This window comes from Vicia villosa, linkage group LG3, assembly GCF_029867415.1.
Source record: "Vicia villosa cultivar HV-30 ecotype Madison, WI linkage group LG3, Vvil1.0, whole genome shotgun sequence".
Taxonomy (NCBI): Eukaryota; Viridiplantae; Streptophyta; class Magnoliopsida; order Fabales; family Fabaceae; genus Vicia; species Vicia villosa.
This window is the reverse complement of record NC_081182.1, coordinates 17743369-17764332: the sequence shown is the minus strand read 5'-3', so window position 1 is coordinate 17764332 and position 20964 is coordinate 17743369. Positions and strand designations below refer to the sequence as shown.

The 20964-nt window shown below is 32.1% G+C and overlaps 2 protein-coding genes across 3 annotated transcripts; one reads left to right on the top strand and one right to left on the bottom strand.

The window, feature by feature from the left end:
• The first annotated feature begins 2335 nt into the window (after nucleotides 1-2335).
• Nucleotides 2336-5142, top strand: LOC131655030 (uncharacterized). Of its 2 annotated transcripts, XM_058924939.1 has the most exons (5): nucleotides 2341-3123; nucleotides 3232-3617; nucleotides 4142-4311; nucleotides 4434-4494; nucleotides 4578-5115. In XM_058924939.1, exons 1-5 carry the CDS (start codon nucleotides 2478-2480, stop codon nucleotides 4626-4628), a joined length of 1314 nt encoding a protein of 437 aa, XP_058780922.1. In that variant the 5' UTR covers nucleotides 2341-2477; the 3' UTR covers nucleotides 4629-5115. The 2 variants fall into 2 exon arrangements, with proteins under 2 accessions (XP_058780923.1, XP_058780922.1); XM_058924940.1 differs by lacking the exon at nucleotides 4142-4311 and having other exon boundaries at nucleotides 2336-3123; nucleotides 4578-5142.
• A 2378-nt stretch (nucleotides 5143-7520) lies between these two features.
• LOC131655029 (uncharacterized) lies at nucleotides 7521-9524 on the bottom strand. The gene is made up of 3 exons (XM_058924938.1): nucleotides 9278-9524; nucleotides 8113-8620; nucleotides 7521-8036 (listed from the first exon to the last, which is right to left on the bottom strand). Exons 1-3 carry the CDS (start codon nucleotides 9426-9428, stop codon nucleotides 7682-7684), a joined length of 1014 nt encoding a protein of 337 aa, XP_058780921.1. The 5' UTR covers nucleotides 9429-9524; the 3' UTR covers nucleotides 7521-7681.
• Between the last annotated feature and the right edge of the window lie 11440 nt (nucleotides 9525-20964).

Sequence of the window (20964 nt, the reverse complement as noted above, 5' to 3'; positions counted from 1 at the left end):
AAAATCACAGAGCAAAAAGAAAAAGTTAGAAATTTCCATGTGATTTTTTAATAATCTATATATTTTGAAGGAAAAGGGTAAAAATGGAATTAAAAAATTATAATGCTTTCCGCTCCGTCCAATTTCCAAACAGTGGAATGAGATATTAGTTCCGCTCCATCGTAAAATACCCAAACAATGGAATGAAATTTATGTTCCGTTCCATCCACTCCATTATATTCCATTCCGCTCCGCTCCGTTCCGTTAGTTTTAAATTATCCAAACATAGCCTAATATTTTTCTTCCCAAATTTTCTTTCTTGTTTTCTTCATTATCATTGTGTAGCGATAGAGAGTTTCTCAAAATTTCAAGTTTAATTTCAACAATATTCATCAAATTAATATAATTTATTTATTGTATTTATTTTAGTTTTCAAACCATATTTTTAAAATAAATTATCAAATAAATTTTGTCATACATACTTTTTTAGAATCATTAATTATTCTATGACAAAATAGATCTGAAATATTAATTTATAAAATTATTTTTAAAAACTAAAAAATAAAACACAATCCAACAACCTCATTGGATAGATTATTGAAAAAGACACTCATTATTAATAAGACTATGTTTGACATGTATGTTTTTGAGTTTATACTTTATAAACTCACATGATAGTAAAATATCTATTTTATAAAGTACGGACTGAGATTATTTAAAATAGACATGTCTTACGGGTCGAAATTACTTAATTTGTATATTTTTTATATATATATTTTAATCATTAGTATACTATATTTATTTACTATTTATAACGATATTGCGCAATGTATATAAAAACATTGATAGATGATAACTTAATTATTTTTATTTTTTATTAAAATATATATTTCTGACGTACCGAATCTACCTAATTTATATATCTTTTATATACATTTCATACTCTAGTAGTTTAAGATATAAAGATTACAATATTAGTTTTACATGTTACTCATTCATTCAATTACAAAAACTTTTTATTAATCAATTCAATTGCAAAGACTAAATAAAAGTATACAGATTATTATATTACTTTTCCATGTTACTTACTCATTCATTCAATTGGAAAAGACTTTTCTTCTTTGTGAATAAAATCTTTCTTTTTTAATTGATTCAATTGCAAACATTAAATAAGGAGTGAAGATCCATTTTGATCCTTCACAAAAATTACATAATTTAAGTTAGTCTTTCATAAAAAATCCGATTTAATCTCTTATAAAATTTATCCGGGCCATATTATTCCTTCTGCTAATATTTTTTTCAAATCAGTTTTTTCTTACTTTTTAAACCGTGACTGGACTGCCACGTTGAATTAGATTGAAATAAATAAATATTAATTTGTGTGTTATTTAAATTTAATTAAATATTATTTAATTAAATATATTGAGGATTTACATTTTATTAATTTTATTTTTAAATTTGTGTATTATTTGAAATTAATAAATACTATTTATTTGTGTGTTATTTGAAATAAGCAAATGTTTGTTCCGAATTATTAAGTTAAGTATTTATATTAAGAATATTAACAATAGAAATTAATTTGTCTAGTTGTAAAGTGATTATCATCTATCGGACTTAGATTTGACACTCCATTGGTAAAAATTTTGTTTTTTTTAATTTTAAATTCATAATTATTTATTATTACTAGAAATTATGAGAATTATTTGTCATAAATGTATGTTGGCCTAGTGGTAAAGACTTAATATGTTGTTTAAAAGTCTTGGGTTCAATTTCTTATATGTAACAATTTTGATTTTTTTTAATATTATTAATTCATAATTTTTTAAAAATGAAATTAAAGTGAAAAATTAATTTGGTATTTAAAAAATAAAAAATAAAATTCAACGTGTTTGTTCATTAATGGTTTAAAAGTAGGAAAAAACTGATTTAAAAAAAATATTAATAGAATAACTAATATGATTCGGTTAAATTTTATAAAAAATTAAATAGGATCTTTTTATTTTGTGAGGGACTAGCTTGGGTTATGTAATTTTTACGAGAGATCAAAATAAATCATCACTCTTAAATAAGACGTAGAAAGATTACAATATTACTTACTTATCCATTCGACAACATAAATCAAATAAGAGGGTAAATTTCATTAAAAAAAAAGCTAAAATTATTTAGATTAACTTGTTTTAAAAATCTTTTAAAAATAAATAATTTAATACATAATTAAATATGATAAAATAAAATAATATTAATTGATTATTGTCACAAAATAAGAGATATAAAGATTTCAATATTTAGATGAAAATATTTAAAATTTAAATGGGTCGCAAAATTCAAACTCTTTGGGTTTTAACTTTTACGGAGGTCTCTGGCTGTCTTTTCATTCCCTAAACACAAAATTTGAAACACAAGATTCCAAATCAAAATCTTTGATTTAAAAAACTCATATTTGTTTAACGAGTAGAGAAAGAAAAGGGGAAATTTGAAAAACATTGGAAGAGAAGAAAATGGAAGGAGAAATTAGGGTTTGGTGTTTGGAACATCTTCTTAGAAAATCAAGCATCAAGACCAACCTCATCAACAAATTTATTTCTAAAATCTCACTCTCCAATACCGATTACCGCACCAAGAAAACAATGATCCTCAGAACCCTCGAAGATGCCTTGTCGGAAGCATTTATCCCAGAATATATGCTCCAAATTTTTGAGGTACTAGAAAAACTGTTACTTTGTCGCGACTCTTCAAATCCAAATTCAAATTCAAATTCAATCGCTGCTGCCATGAAAGCTGCTTATTGTAGTATTGCAGTTGAATCTACACTCAAGCATCTCGATGCAGGAACATCAAACCCTATGTACGGCAAAGCGGTGAAGAGGATATGGAAAGATAGGGTTCATGATATGCACAATGAGGGAAGTAGTTTTCTATTATCCGATGAATTGAAAGAATGGAAAAGTGAGATTGAGAAATCGCTTTTGGATGGAGAAGTTAGGAAGAAGCTTGCTTCCATTCCGTTTACTCGAAGAGACGCGATTGTAAAGGTGCAGGCTTTTTTGGCTGAAGCTTGGGAGGACTTAGGCCCTTCCTTTCTTGAATCAGTGGCGAACAATCAGTTGGATTCGAGTGTGGATGGCTTGCAGAAACAACAGGAAGGTTAGTTTTTTCTATCTTGCACTTTGTGAATTGTGAATTATAAAAGAAAGTTGTTTGCTTTTTAGTAGTTTTAATCTTAACGGTGTTTTTTTTCTTTTCCATTTTTAGTTTCTCCAATAGAAATTCGGAAAGACAATGAGAAGGTTGAAGGGAAGTTTACTACTGCTGTTGATCTTGAGGAAGTGGATTTATCAACCTCTTGTGTAAAAGCTGACACTTTGCGGATTAGCGAGAGCACGAAGAATGGGGAATCTCTTAAGGGAAGTTCTGTGGAGTTGCAAACCTTGGCCAAGGATTCTGGTTTGGTAATTGAGGACACGAATGAGGAGCCACAAATGGAAAACCCGAGTTTGGATGCAAACTTGCCCAACGCACAAGCTTGCCAGGGTAGTAATAATAACGAGACTAATCTTAATGAGACAACTTCTGTTCATCAAAGTGATGCTCATCTCCCTAACTTGATGAAACCAAATAGTACTGCTCGAACTCATGAGGTAAACTTGACTGTGTTTTGTAAATTTTGTTCTTCTGGTTTATTCGTTTTTGACTCTTATAAGACAATAGTTTGATGCGTACTGCACGCTGCACAATCCCTACAAAACCGTTTTGTAGGAATGGGTTAGGTTCAAGCACATTTCTTAAGTATCAGAGTTTGGTTTAAGATCCGGTGTGGCACTTGCTATTTGGTTTCCGCTATTAGGCCATCCATCATTTATTTCCACGCTACAGATGTCCTATTCTAGGCGTGAGGATGTGTGTTAAGAGTCTCATATCGGATTATATTCAGTCTAAACATGTGGGCATTCCTCATCCTACAGACAGGTTTTGTAGATGAGTTAGGCTCAACCACATTTCTTAACACTTGAAACTTTTTGTTTCCTGGTGTCTTGATTTTAGGATTTTAGGGTTTCATCTCGTTTGACATTTCGTTCACGATACTTTTATATTTTTATATTTTTAGTGGTATTTTTTTTTTGATTTGGACTTATGTTTAAACTTGCTTGCTTATTTTATGTAGTGGGATGATTCCATAGATGGCTTACATGCTAGTAAATTTAGTTTGCCTAGTCCAAAGAGGAGGAAACATTCTCCATTGAAGGCGTATGAACCAAAAAACATCGTAAAAAGGAGAAAACCGAAAAAATGGAGTAAATTGGAAGAGGATACCCTAAGAACCGGAGTAAACACGTATGATTTTTTTTAATCAAGTTACTATAATATTGTTTTTGTATTTTGTCGATACAAAGTTTTTATGTATTTTGATACACTTTCAAGTACAATTTCATAATCTAATTTTGTTTATTTTTCAGATTTGGCAAAGGAAACTGGAAACTAATCCTTAACGCGTATACGTTTGAAGAGAGAACTGAAGTAAGTCTAATTAAAATGTATTGCTATTTTCTTATTTCTACTTATGCTCTTAATGTCAATCAAATTCAAATTCTGTTTATAAGGTTGATTTGAAGGACAAATGGAGAAACATGATGCGGTATGGAGGCGAATGAATCATTTGGCAGTGCATAGTTTTTTTTGTGAGATAGTTCATATGACCTACATTAGCTATACAACTGAGTCCATATAATGAACTAAAATTAAGATGTACATATCTATTTTGAATTTGAGAGGTATGTTTCAATGTATTTTTGCATACAACCATTATGTTATTGGCTTATTATGTTTCTAGACAACACCAATTAGAGTTAGCACCGAAAACCGACTTATAATCAAAATGAAAAAAAGTTCAATTATTGAAGTTGTTTATAATAACACGGACTCTAGGTTGTTAATCTTGGATAATGGTGTGCAACATCGAACCCCTAAAAATTCTATTAAGATGTTTGGAATTAGGGAAATTTTTTTTTCGAGAGAATTAAAAATGATTTGATGAAAATCCATAGTTTAGATGAAAAATATAGATATTTGTTAAAATGATGTAAATTTATGAAGTTTTTTATTATTTTAAATTTAAAGAATTTCAAATGACACAAAAAAGAAAAGAATTTGAAATTGCTTCATAAATTGTTTATTATTAATTTTTCTAAATTTACAAAATGGTCCAATATTTTATTAAAATTATAAATTTATCTAAAGAAATTTCATAAAATTGTAAATAAGTTCCTAATAATTTTCCAAATTTACAAAATGGTCTCTTAAAATTTTCAAAAATTGTAAATTAGTCCTTATTTTTCATATTTCAAATTTGGCCAAAAAGTTTTAAAATTGATGAAAATGACTAAAAAATTTAACAATGAATCATTTTAATATTTTATTCAAACAAAAAAATTTAAAATTGAATGAATTTCAATTGAATCATTTGAATTGATTAGAATTTTAATATTTTTTGAAAATTCTTAATTGCCTCATCCAAACACACTCTAAATGACAAAGGAATTTATTATCAATGAAAATTCTATCAATAAAGAACCTAAAATAAAAAAATTGAGAATATAATTTGTAGTTCTAACATAAAAAAAATATAATAATAGATAAGATGAAAATTAATTTAGATAGATAGTTACATATTTGTAGAATTTGTAGTTACAAGATTTTTTAACAAAGAAACTAAACAAACCACTAAATATGAAGAAATATTTATATAACACAAATTGCATATACATTTTCTACTAGGTAATTCACAATATGTGCATTTTTTTACACAACTTCATAATCAAATTCATGTGATCACATTTTATGTGAGTGTAACAAAAATAAAATAAAAATAGATATATTTTTCATGTTATTTATTTTGACATGAGTTTGTTATTTTCATATGTTTATACAATATAATATTTATGAGTCAATATTAATAATATGACCTTTCTTTGAAGACATACCACATAGACTATCACACAAGATATTAAATAGAATAGAGTTAAGGCATACAAGATAGACTATCACACAAGATATTAAATAGAATAGAGTTAGACCGTAACTAAAAAAAGATCTCATACAATATTTGTAATGATTAAACTATGATAAAATAAGTCCTCTATTTATTTATTTTCCAACTAAACTATGACTAACTTTCACATGACCTCCAATATTTGTAATGATTAAACTATGATAAAATAAGTCCTCTATTTATTTATTTTCCAACTAAACTATGACTAACTTTCACATGACCTCCAAAAAATTAAGAGTTTGGTTGTACTCCACAAAAACCAAGTCATGTAGCTTTTTATGATTTAGCTTGCTTATCTTCTTAGAACGAATGGATACTATATTTTTTTTATAAATAATTAATTTCAAATAACACAAGCTCTAATCTAATCTAACTTTATATACAAAAATTATTAATTTTTAACTTAAAGTACTTCAATTATGCTCACATCCTCCTGATGAGGGAGTTGCATGTTAGGCTAAACACTTTTATTGCAATGACTTGCAAATGAGGACATTGATTTCTATATACGGTTGACCATTCAATTGTAAATTGAAATGTAATAACTAATTAGTATTGAGTATGTCATTCTAAATTAACTAAAAATGAACTTTAACTTAACAGGGGACATGTTTTCCTTCATTCTAATTGCAAAAGGTATGCAAATATGCCGTGCGCCCCCCTCCCCCAATGTTTGAATCATTGTAGAAGTGTCGCAGATGAATCCAACAAGAAATTAATATTGATCACATTAGGAGAAAGCATCAATGTAGAACATTCTTACCTGCCAAGACTTAGTTGCTACCATTGTCACTCGGAACCTGTGCGACATTTTCTTCTCTAATCACTTGAACAATCTAACCATTCAAATATCTTCAATCCGGTCTTCATGTAGCTCCAACCATCAATACTCCTTACAAACATATTTCCACTTGGAGTATTGATCATAAAATTGATCAATGTCCTAGACTTACGGTCTGTCCACACACCCGACATAATAGAGCATCCAAATTGAGTTTGCTCGGGTATGTCCACGCACCCGACATAATAGAGCATCTAAATTGAGTTTGCTCTATCATTTGCCCTTATAACTTTGTCTTTGTGAGCTCTAGTTCGTAAGTCCATGGTAACTAGGAGGCCTCAAATGCTGCCCATAATTTCCAGCAGCTTGAAGCTTTTAGATCTCACAACCTTAAAAGACAAGTCATTTTGATAGAACTAGAAGAAACATGCAATGTATTGATTAGTTAATGTCCTTGCATTTTTCTTACAAGGATCTTTAATGGATGTTTGCATTTTAGCTTATGATAACGGTTTCTTATGAGATACCTCTTTTACTAATTAGCATGAAGACATTTACATTTGCTTGAACTAATTTTTTCTTCTTCTGAGTTCTGCAAATCAAACTGGTGTTCCTCTGCTTGCCGATGCATCAGCCTAAAATCATTTTTATTGATGTTAAAACTTCAAATATCTTTGCATTTTTTATAGTATTGCTAGCTACAACTAAATTGCATTTAAGATAATAAGTAATGTATGTATGATTATGAAAATGGGACTAACTATGTCTCATTTGTTACATATTCAAAACCATATATACAACACCAAATCTCCTTTATAGAGTACATAAAACTTATATATATAATATCATTAAATTAACATTCTAGCATGCATGAATTAATTGCAAGTAGTGAATTTGCAAGTAACATTTCCAGCTTCACCAGAATTAGCCCTCATGAAGTGTAAAGCAGTAACAAGAACATCCCTAGTTGATCCCATCAATGCATAATTCATGTGTTGGATTACACCAAGTGGATGATAAGAGAATTGAATGCTGTTATAAGAGTTAAGAAGTGCAGTTATCCCTTCTCTTAAAAGAGTCCTATAAGGATCTCCTCTCCCTTGCAATCCATACCACAATGTCATGTCTGTACCATATCTTCTTGCTGCAACCATTCCAAAAGCTACTGCTACTTTAGTGTCTCTGTTGACTCCCCTCCAGTAGCATTCGTATTCCGGCATCATCCACGTCCTATCAAACAGCTTACAAAGTTATTATTCATATATAAATATAGTACCGGTCGTTACTCGAACTTTTATAAACTTACTGTGGTGGACATGCTGAAGCTTCTACAAAAATCATGGGTGGTAGTGGACCTAATGGAGGTATCGGTGGAAGTTGCGGCATTGGCAGTAGTGGCGGAAGTGGTGGCATTGGTGGTAGGTTGAAATGAGGAGGTGAAGAAATCGGCGGCGCCAATGTCGGTGGTGGCAATGTTGGTGTTGGCAGAGTTGGTGTTGGGGGTGGTTTGGAAGATGTTGAGCAGTATTGCATAGGTTGAGGAGGCTGAGCGAGAAGAGCATCAACAACATACATTTCCATGTCAAACATCCTAAACATGAGTCTAGGATTTTGAGCAGGACCAGAAGCTTCACTACAACTCATTGATCCTCCTCCCTGTCCACTATTACTTCCTGAGACATGTGCAGAACAACCACCTAAATCCGGTGCACCGTCAAACCTCATCGTATAACTTCCAAACCAGTTTGTTGTTTCTTCTCTTGACATTGTTATTTGACCATTGCTGTCACTACATGACAGAGTTACTTTTGCACCTGTAGTAGCAGAAAACAACAGGTTATGGTTTGGGGGTGTGAAAGACATTAACTTTGGTCAAAAAAGTTTACAACATAGGTACATATGAAATTAATAAATAGATTGTGGCCATAACTAGCTGGCCACAACTGTATTTACTCTCTATTTATTGATCAACCAATGAAAAAGTTGTGAAAAGAAAACTTGCACTTTCACCTCATAACATGTGAGTATCTGAAAAAGTATGGGTTCATCTCAAAATACATAACAATAATTACAACAAAGTTTTTTTTCCAACTGTCAAAGTTGTTGATGTCTTAGTCGAGAAGTGTCTCTTATGGTCGACGGTGTATCAATTTTTAAAAGTTAGTTGAAATTCTAACAACTAATAATCTTGTAGATACTCATAGTATTATTTGAACTTACGACCGAGATAATGACCTCAACTAAGGTTTGTTTTTTCTTATTTTTGTCAAATCTAACACTAACCAGATCACTGTCTTAATCGTAAAGATCCTTACGGTTGAGATGGTGACCTGATGTTAGATGCATCTCATCCCTTAATGTTTTTGGGAAGAGAGAATGCTTACTTCTAAGGGAGCATATCATATTAGTATTATTGTAAGTTGAAAACATAAACATGAAAGAAAAATGATGTTGAGGGACATAGATCTCACCATTAACAGGATAATCAAAAAGAGATCTCTGGCCATCTTTGCATTGGTCACAGATGACAGTTCCAGTGAGCATTGTATCAGCCGTTGTTCCATCAGTGATGACTGAAAGAATGAGAAATGATGGAAACAAGAGTTTCACAAGCAACTCCATGAATATTGGAAATCAAGTTGAAAAATGCAAAGAAAATGAGAAGTGAGTGTGATAGTAGAAAATGGAATGAATGAAGAATGACATAAATAGTTGAAAGCAAAAGAAGAAATGAACTCAAAATAGATGCACACTCCTAACTCTCAACTGTCGCTTTTAATGCAATATGATGAAAATCACTTTTTCATGTGGGAATAAAATTCAACCATGAAAATAATAAGAAAGAAAGTAGTAATTTTATTGAAATGTCATTGTTAAATAATGATGTATATTTACTATTTTAATAAATAAAAATAGAATATAACTTGAAAATAGCACACATAATATTATATATTGATAAAATATGAGTGTAAATAGTATTTAATGTTTTGTAAGAAAACTAAAAATAATTTTTAAAAATGATACTCAATTTTTTTCCAAAATAATTTATTTATTTGTAAAAAAACTGTCCCGGAATAGTTGATCAATTAAAATGTTCAATAAAATATTATTACATTTTTAAATTCATGTAATAAATATGAGTTGTATTATTTTAAATTTAATAAACTTAACTTTAAAGTAAAATGTGAATCCTCTAATATAGTACTGTTAATGATTATTTAAGTTTTTTCTTAATTATTCTGAAACAATCAATTAAGGCTTGTATTTTAGAAAAGAAAAAATATATAATTATAAGGTAATTCTAACGAGTGCCCCTGGGTACTGCTTAAGAGATTAAAAAGGTAAGTTAAACATTGTTTAATAAAGTAAAAATATATATTTTTATCTAAAATATATGTATTTAATGCATTGAAAATATAAATAATTAAATTTTTTAAGAAATATTATGTTTATTAACGGATTGAATCTAAATATTTTTTTTATTTGAAATACTTAACTAGTATTTCTGGTTTTATTATAATTTATATTAAGTGATGGAGTAAACGGTTTAAAGTCATAAATTCAAACTAAACTAAGTAAAATAGACAAATACAACGGTTGAATTGAGTTTGATGGAAGAATTAATTGGGTAGACGCACACCCGTATTGTATTTTATTTTAGTTTATTCTATTGCAGTAATTGTACTGACCCACATTTATAATACCCGTACAATGTAAGAGAACCATTAAACATATTTAAAATATTTCTTTTTTTATTCTTACTTTTTTTTTTTGAAATCTTTCATTTTAAAAAGAATATAATATGAATGTATTTTAAAAGTAGACAAATTTTGAGGTGCATTGTAAGTTAATTTTACACCATCATCTAATAAAATTATAACATTTTACTATGTCATATTAGTATTTTTTTAATTAAAAATATGATTTGATTGGATACATACTACTGATTGGTTGACACTATAAGGTGTATACTTTTTTTTTTCTCTTTTGAAGTATGAAACTTTCTTAAGCCACAAATTTTTTCATCTTTTTTCCAATTTTACATTTTAAAATTTTGTATCTTTTATTTTTCAAATTTATTATAAATACAGCTTGCATTGTGTTATTTCCCTTATTTTTTTTTATAAATATATAACAATACAAATTAAAATAAAAACTAAAAAAAATCAATTATAGTAGTACTAATGAAAAAAATTTATGAAAGTTGAATCTAAAAGTGGAAACACGGTAGTGTGGCATTACTTGATGGTTGATTATTATGATTGCCGTCAAGGTAGAGGGGAAAGAGACAGCAATTCATTTATGGTGGGAAGAAGATCCAGCAATCACAAAAATAATTACAACTCCTCTCCTATACTCCTTCCGGCTACTACTAGTATGTACATGTGTGAACCGAATCCTGTTCAGATTTGCTGTAAAACTTTCTCCTTTTCAACCACATATCACATGTCACTCACTCAATGCCAGAGCCACCATTTGCGTTCTTCTGTTGCTAGAAACAATACTAGTACTAGTATTGGGTCATAGAGTTATACTAGGTCATAGCAGAAACTAAACCTACCACCCAAGGCTCAAAAAGACTTTTTTATATGAAAATTTCTTTACCCACCTCCCTATGGGGGTCACCCCAGCGAAATTCCCAAACTACCCCTGCTTCGGAAATGAACTTCCGAAGCGCTTTTTTTTTAAATAAAATTTCCTTGATTCGGAAGTTCATCTCCGAAAACACCTCATGAGGGGTGCGTTCGGAGATGAACATCCGAAAACACCTCATGGGGGGTGAATTCGGAAGTTCATTTCCGAATTATGCAGAAACTGTGTTTTTTTTTAATGTTTTTTCTTAAACGCAACTGCATTTTAATTAAACGTTACCGGCAAATAAAATAAATAATAGATAGACTGAAAACACTAATATGATAAATAAACAAAAAAAAATACTAATATGAAAATATTATATACAAACCGAAATAAATAAAAATAGTGTGCTAAATATACAATCCAAAATCAAAAAATGAATAAACCCCACCACTACTGGGTGTGCCTAACCCGCTCACCCTGGGCCCTCCTCTGCCGCCTGTACTCCGCCGCACGGCCCGCATCAGTGACGATGATCTCCATCACGGCGACTGCCTCTGGTCCGCCCTGATGAATGACACCTCGATGCAACGCGTCCCGCCCAAGCATCTCTATCCGCTGGCAGATCGGAAGGAGATCAATGGCGTGGTCATCCTCCGCCTGCCGGTTCTCCAGGATCTCCTCGTGTGCTGGCCTAGGAGCGCCGGGAACGTCGGGTCTCAAGAGAGGATGGGACACCCAGTAGAACCATGTGACGTACCCCTCCACACTGTGCCAGTCCTGGGTGACCCGCATGCGACGGTACTCCTCCGGTACCACATGATGCTGCCAAAGAATTTCTCTTTTTATATATTTCACAAAAACAATGGATTCAAATTTAGGACATTAAGAGGAGTACATCCTCAAGATTCAAACCTCAATTATTAGATCATATTTTCTGGGTTGCAAGTAAATAAATTAGTTATACTTAAATACATATTATAATTAATTATGCACAATTTTTTAAATTTTCGGTAAAAAATTCATGGTCTTATGCATTAGGAAATTTAAAGTATCAAGTATAAATGGTTTGAAAGTAGGTTGATTACCAGAATATATTTTTTCATCTTTAACCACTTTATTTGAAACGGTTTTGTGAGCAACATGTCACACATTAAAATCTACATTCTTTAGTCTCACCAATAGGAAATCTCAAGTCAAGTCCACACATGCATATTTTCCTTCTACCTAATCGTACACAAGAACATACGCTAGTCTAATTTAGACTATATAAATAACTCGTACATGCATCCATACCCAATTATTTTAATGGGTAGTTACCCGTCCTCGCACCAGTACCTATTTTGCGTATTTTTATTCCTACGGTATTTTTTGCGGGTATTCATTGGGTATAAGTACAACTTTCATCCCTACTTGGATCACTATGAATAGCTAGATTTCTCTTGATTAGGTCTTAGAAGATGTATGTAGCTTAAGGCTTATAAGCCAGTGTTTAGTAAACTTTGTCAAAGTCGAAGAGCTAGTGTAGCTGTCGAAATATGCTAGGTTGTTAGCATGTTGAATTGGGCCAGTCTGTTGGCTCAAATTGTTTAGTATGTTATTTGAAAGTTAGAGTGTAGTTTAGTTTTCTTATAAATATCATACTAGTCCTCACTTCTCAATAATCCCGATTAGAAGAGAAAGTGGCGTGGTTGAGATTCAATTATAAATATTGTTCCTTAATGTGTAATTGAATCAAGAATATAGGGTTTTATACCATTTTGGATCGTCTTTCTCTTCTCTCTTTTCTCACTTTGTGGTTTTCTTGCTGATAAAGAAACCCATCATACTGTGTTTTCTAGGAGTGACGTTGAAGATATTTAACACAATGTTGGTTTCTAGGGAATTCACTCAGAAAGAAGGAGTCGACTTCTATGAAGTGTTCTCACATGTTATAAAGCATAGACCCATTCGAATGTTGTTGACCCCGGTGGCAAAGTTTGACTTAGAGCTTGAACAAATGGATGTTAGGACCGCCTTCCTGTATGGTAATCTACATGAAACAATTTAGATGAAGCAACCTGACGGGTATGCAAAAAAGGGGAAAGGAATATTATGTGTGCAACCTGACTAAATCTTTGTATGACTTGAAACAATCTCCTCGACAGTGGAATAAGATATTTGATAAGTTCATGGAACACATAGGTTTCACTAGGAGCCAATTCGACCATTGTCAAATTCAAAGCCCAAATTGTAGCAAGTTGAATTGGGCTAGTCTGTTAGTCCAAATTGTTTAGTATGTTAGTTGAAAGCCATGGTTTATTTTCCATATAAATAGAATACTAGTCCTCACTTCTCAATAATCTTGATTAGAGGAGAAAGTGATGTGGTTGAGATCTAATTGTAAACATTGTTCCCTAATGTGTAATTGAATTAAGAATCTAGAGTTTTATACCACTTTGAATCATCTTTCTCTTACCCCTTCTCTCTTTTCTCCCTTTTTGGTTTTCTTGTTGATAAAGAAATCGATTGAAAATTCTTACCATCAGACAATCGATGTCTTATCGGATGTTATGACATCCGCTAAGACATAGATCAACGAATTATACAGAAAGTATACAAAAACAGTAAAGAACACAGATGATTGTTTACCCAGTTCGGTTCAACCAACCTGCTCCGGGGGCTACCAAGCCAGGTAGGAAATCTACTATAAGCAGTATTAATTCAGAGTTAAACTCCCCCGTTTACAACTCTTCACTCAAGACCTACCCAGTGCAATTTCAATCTAGTTCTAGACCTGAGTCCCTACTCACTCCCCCTCAATCATAGTAGAGGTAAAAACAACGATAAAAAGACAGGATGAAGACACTCTTCAAACAAATCTTGATCTTGCTTCAAAGCTTCAATCAAGAGACACAACACTCATGCTTAAAAGCTTAGAGTGACACAAACAATTACAACTCAAAAACACCCTATTCCAATACAATCATCAAAGAGACAATTGCTTGGATTACAAGAAACACTAACTCAAACACAAACACGTGAACACAAACACAGTGGAAACACATAATTCTTCACGTAAAAACCTCCGCCTCTTAAAGTAGGATTTGCAATCTTCTTATAGGAAGCAACACTTGGGCCTTCCAAACATAAATTAGGGTTAACCAAGTTAACCTAATTTCCACATCATCAGGGTGTTCACTCATTAGCTGTAGACGAGATATTTCAGCGTAAACCATACAGCATAAATATATAGTTTCCAAAATTGTAGCTTGAGATAAATAAGGAAACATAACCGCTAAAATATAACAGCTACTGCTGTCAGAAACTGATGTCATGACATCCAACCAAAATCTGTTTTAGCTCAACCATACAACCCGGCACAATACTACGTAAAGTGTGTCATGACATTAGTCAAGACATCACACACACACACACACACACAGGAATGTTTTACCATAAAATGAAGCCAATCAAGAACATCTACACCGATCATACTCTATTTTATGGACATCATTTCTACAATAATGCACTTGATTTTACTCTATTAGATCATATGATTGTTTAAGGTTATTTCAATATTTTGATTCTATAATTTCTATTCAATTGCTTCTATTCTTAATATTCTTTGGGTGTTGATGTGCATACAAAGTGAAATTACGTGAGTAGGGATTATTGACCGTAAGTCCATCGATCCGAAATAAAGCAATTGTTCAATTTAGTAATTAACTAGGAATATGCTATTATAAGTTGTGGCTAGAGAATTAACGCACGTAGATCGTCTACTTTTACTTTGAATTTGCCTAAGGAATTAGGGAGTTTAGGCTAAATTATTGAGTTGTACACCAAGAAATTGGGTACAATGATATTGTTAATTTACCGTAAAATTATAAGTCAACTCTATTCAGAAAATGCACAATCATCAACAAGGGAAAATTAAGGGATTCGAATAAGCTTTAATCGCTTTCTCATTATCATATCTTTTACCAACATTATTCGTGTAATTACTTTTTGCAAACCAATCTAAAAACCCCACATATTTATTTTTAAACACACCATTACAACCTTGTTAGAATTTGAAATCCCAGTGGAGATGATCTTTATTTTATTACTTTGACTGTATTAGCACACTTGGTAAGAAATTCATCCCCTCGTCTACAAATAATTTTTATATAGTGAATAATACACACTAAAAACACAAGCAATGTATTAGGGAAAAATAAAAGAAAAAAAATATTCCGAGCTTATTTTGTATCTGATACGAACTTAACACACTTTTGCGATTCCAATACGACTTAAACACCTTTCGTACCCTAATGTGTATTTGATATAGACTTAACGCATCTATGCAATTCTTATACGACTTAAGCGTATCCCGAGTTTATTTTATCTCTGATACAAATTTAATCCACTTTTGCAATTCCAATATGACTTTAACACCTTTCATACCCTAATGTGTTTTCCATACAGACTTAACACATCCATGCAATTCTAATACGGCTTAAAGCACTTTCCATGTCCAACTATGTCTCTGATACATACTTAATGCAATTATGTAATTCTTATATGACTCAAATACACGCCTCGCATCTAAAGCCTATTAAACGCGCTTCTACAGAGCTGGTGCACCCCCTCGGATCTAGCCAGTCCAAGGGCATAGATGGTGGAGCCCGAAGAAATCCACATTGATCCAAGCTTAAACTCTAGGACAATGACGAGAATCCTACCCTTGATCGGGGAACGACCCTCTAAGGATCTCACACCTACAACAAAAATTCCACTATCACCTGTGAGCACTGGTTTGTTCGACCTAAATTATAAAGAAAAAAAAGTCTTCACGGAGTAAGAGAGCAAGCCTGGAGTTACAGTAATTCGTAATTAATGATAATGTTAAAGTAAAGACTGACACAAAGTTCTAGAGTGACAAACACTTGAAATGAAGAGATAAAATATTTCATTAAATATGAAAAATTGTTAAACCTAAGGAATATAAGCTTGAGAAACATTGCAGGAAAGAAAATCAAGCCGGAGCATTTGAAGCAGAGACACCATGACCACCCTCTTAAGGCACCCTGGAAGCAAACTTAAATGGGTCGAGCGTCTTACCTGAAATCACAACATCCGGGCCAAACTTCCTTGCTTGCTCCATAACTTTCTCATGGACCCCAAGCATTTCCCACATAGTCTTATGAAGAGCATAATGGAGCACCCTCCTCAGGCCTACCACTTCCTCCTAGAGAGTTCACGACCTCCGTATTTATCCGGTGCTCCTCCACCTGATAAACCTTCTCCTCTAAAGAGTCAGAAGCAACTCTGCATCACTTTTCTGCATCCTGGAGAGAGCCCTCCAATTGAGTCACATGAGCTGCTAAGGTAGAAAGGGGAGTCGTGTATTTTCATTTCCTTTTGCAAAGAGTTACCAACTTTAACTTCTTCCTGTAGCGCAGGCAATCCTGAAGGTGCGGGAAACACAAGAAATAAAGGGTTTGAATTGGGTTGCACCAAATATAATCTTTTCACAACTCAAATACAAAGTTAACAATTGAATAAAAATAAAATGAACATAGTTATTTTTATCTTAGTTCACTATTAACGAAGTTACTCAAGTTCACCCGCCAAGGTGATTTTGCCTTATCAATAATGACTTAATCCACTATAATCCAAACGATTACAAACAACCACACTAAATCCGATCAACCTTGTTGACAACCCCAACAATTTCAGTTGATCCCTATTTCCAAAAACCACTATGACCGCAGCCAAAGTCTTCTTGTGAATTCTGACTATCATTTAGTCCCTCACGACATCTATCAACTACCATTGATTATAAAGTAGTGTATACAAAGATGCTTCTAATAAGCAGATTACACAATATCTCAATAGAGTTTGTGTAGCGCTTTGGTATAATTTGTAGAACTGATTAGTTAATTTCAAATTCTTCCAAGTCTTCATTTTATAGCTGAAGAAATATATCCGTTGAAGGGTAGAATAGGAATTACAACTCCAGGTGTAAAGTTCCTAACGAACATGGTGAGAATGATAGATAACAAGTAGAGATAGGATTGTCCTTACGCCACCCTATAAGAGTAGAGGTCACTGTTTATGTTTGTACTTTTATGCTCACCATCACACACAAACCATTCTTGATATTTATCTTCTATGTCTTCAGAGGCTTGTGATTATATGTTGATTGAAGCATGTTGTAGAAGGATCAAGACTTGAGTTTTCTTAACCTAAGTCTTTGAGTCTTCATAACTTGTTCAACAGAACCTTATCTTCAGAGTCTTCAGCACTTGGTCTTCATAAGTAATGTCTTCAGATGTGGTTCAATAGAACCTTGTCTTCACCATCTTTAGAACTTGGAACAACAGAAGCAAAGCTTTAAAAGGCCTCCAAGGCTTCCTTGAAAAAGTCACAATCAGAAGCTTTTGTAATATCTTCAGATCTTCAGAACTGGTTCAATAGAACCTTGTCTTCACCATCTTTAGAACTTGGAACAACAGAAGCAAAGCTTTAAAAGGCCTCTAAGGCATCCTTGAAAAAGTCACAATCAGAAGCTCTTGTACTAATGTTCTTTAGAACCGTTGCAGAAATAGAATCCAAAATCATGACTTCCTTTGTAACACACCATAGTTATTCTTCCGAAGTGTTGATTTCATAATCTGACGACGTCACACGCCTTCTGGTCACGGAGGGAAATTTGAGATTAAGCTATTGATTAACTTAACTCGGATGAGCAAGAGTTGCCACCAAACTTTATTGCTTCCAACAAAGGAAAAGGGAAAGTATCAATAAAACCATAATAAAATATCTAGGTACGAAAGTCGATTACACAAGGGGAAGGTATTAGCCCCTTCATGTTTTTGGTACTCCACAGGATCAACTCATGTCGTTCTAATCAATGAGTGTGTATATCTATAACTTACTTGTTAAGGGGGAAATGCGTGAATGATTATATTAGGGGGAAAAGAAAAAGGTTTTTATTATTGAGCTCGCCTCGGTTGTGAAACCTTGTGCCTACATATTCTCATGTTGCAATGAAGAAGTCAGAGCTTCGTAGTTCATAAAAAATGTTTTGTTTGTCGGTGTTGTTTATGGACGATGTCAAGTTCCTATTCTAACAGTTATGGTTTTTAAAGAGAAAAGCCTAAGAGGGAAAACATGATTTGAATTTGGTTTCTGTTTTTGTTACGAGAACTATCTCAAGTGTCTCCTTTAAACAAGGGATACTTGAACTTTTCCTTCCTTAATTTTTTAAAAGAGTTTGATATATGTTAAGTGTTTTAGGTTTTTGATAAAGAAAAGAGGTTTTTCGTCTTTTTTATATTGTTAATGATTTATGAACTAAGTTTATTTACAAAGGAATATGTACAAGGATATAATGGGAAATGGTTAATCAGAAGTTAGAGAACTCGTTAAATCATCGCACTTTATGCCTACGTATGCGTCAAAACACGAAATTAGAGTCTACGTAGTTCGAATATATTGGTTGGTGGATTTTAGTTTGTGAAAAGGTCTTGGTTTGAATTAAGTTAGTGAAAAAAGAGTTTTAATTGGTTAGTTGATTTAACCTAAATTATAGGAAATTATTTTTGTTATTTTTTAATATTTTCTGCAATAAACAAGTTAAATATTAATCTAGAATAAAAAGGTAGAAATTAAATTTTATTACAAAGACAATAACAACTAATACCGAGATTATGAATCACATCATTCTGAATATCAATAGATATAAAAACAAGTTAGAAATCAAAGGAACCAACCTACGAGAATGAAAAATTTCTTAGTAAATGAATCGGCAAAGCTTTACTCTTAGACCTTTTCTTCTCCACGCTTATAGTTCTGACTTCTTGTAATTTTTCTGCGAAGATTGATGATGGAATAGAGGCTTTAGGGTTTTCGTGTTATTGTTCTTTAGCGTGAAGGGGACACAACTTTAGTGATATGAAATTTGTGAATTATGGATGGCTTTCGGACAAAACGTGAAGGTGGTGATAGAAGAATGAGGTTTGTTAATGTGTGTGAAAATGAGAGGTTTAGAGTGCTTTATCTAGGGAGTGTGAGGGGTGAATCGAAGGGAGTAAAAGGTATCAATCCATGTCATAGTGTATGAAGAAATTCTAGCCTTTAATAAAAATGAGTGAATGGTGAGATTGAGAGAAATTTGTGTTTCAAATTAGTGATCCATGTGATTTTCTTGAGTGAATTGTGGACCATTGATTAAATGAAATGGATGGTGAGATGAAGTGCGTTTTGGTTTTGTTCACTTTTTGTACTAAATTTACTTTTTGTACTTTTTGGCTATAATAATAATATTACTAACAATAGTAAGAAAAAAGTTAGATAGTTAGTAATAACAAATGTAAACAAAAAAGAAAATATTTAAAATTGATTTAAATGAATACTTTTTTTTAATACTTGATTTTAATTTAAATAATAATTTAACTTAAAGAAACATTTTAAAATTGAATCAAAATTAAAATTTAAATCAAAATTATTATCGAATTAAGTGCAAATGAAAATGATATGAACTATATATTTTATTTTTGAATGGAAATGGTGACAAAAAATGTAAATGAAGAAATCTCCAAACCACTATGAGACCCTAGCTGGCATAAACGCTGATTCTTTGGCCTCATGCCTTATTGAATGAAGATATGCATGATATGTGAATGATTTAAGGAATATATGCAAATGAAATGTAAAGCCTTAAGCCAGATAAAAGTAAAATCAGGAGAGCAAATTTTAGGATGCAACACTTCTTACCAGAGTTAGAATATGTTTAGCAAAAGCTACACTCTAGATAGAAACCATTAAAGTACACAATTGTTCTCTAAGATACCATAAAAAGTTATCGTCAAAACTCGAGTCTAGATGTAAAACCAATCTTATTATTACAAATCCTTCTAAAGATTAGTGAACTTTAGCTCCATAGCTTCAACCTTATTGTTTCAAGTATCCATCTCCTTGAAGGACTACCCGGTGCCAAGAGGTCACGTAGTCGGATTTGGATAGTTTGACTTTATGGCGCGAACTGCACCCTACCTTTCAGCCTTTCTAAATCATTGTATCACTCTCACGCTTTACACAGTACCACATGTCATAAAATTTTCAAAAGAAAACATAAAATGAAAAAAAATCTCATCATCATCTTCGCAACTTACTCATTCTCCCTCATCCCTATTTAAATAATTGTTACCGCATCATCGTCCTCAAAGAAACCTGGTAAACCACAGTTATCGCATCTTCGTCGTAAAATTAACATATAAACCATCATTATTGATTCAACCACACATGTCATCTTCAACACCACCTCTTGTGTTTGCGTTCTCTCAAATTTTATCATTATTATTTTAATCCATTAATGCTAAGTAAATATCAGTAGGAAGTAGAAATTATGCTAGCGGGTCGCTTGAACAAGATAGTGCACGGGGAGGAAGGAGATGGATTTACAGTGCAGATGGAGGAAGAAGATGGTGTATTAATGTCATGTTTATTTTACATAACTATTTTTCTTTTAAAAAAGCACAGACGCGATACTATCTTGATCATATGATCAATCTGATAACCTATAAAGGTTGAAAGTTAGGGTGGAGTTGATGCT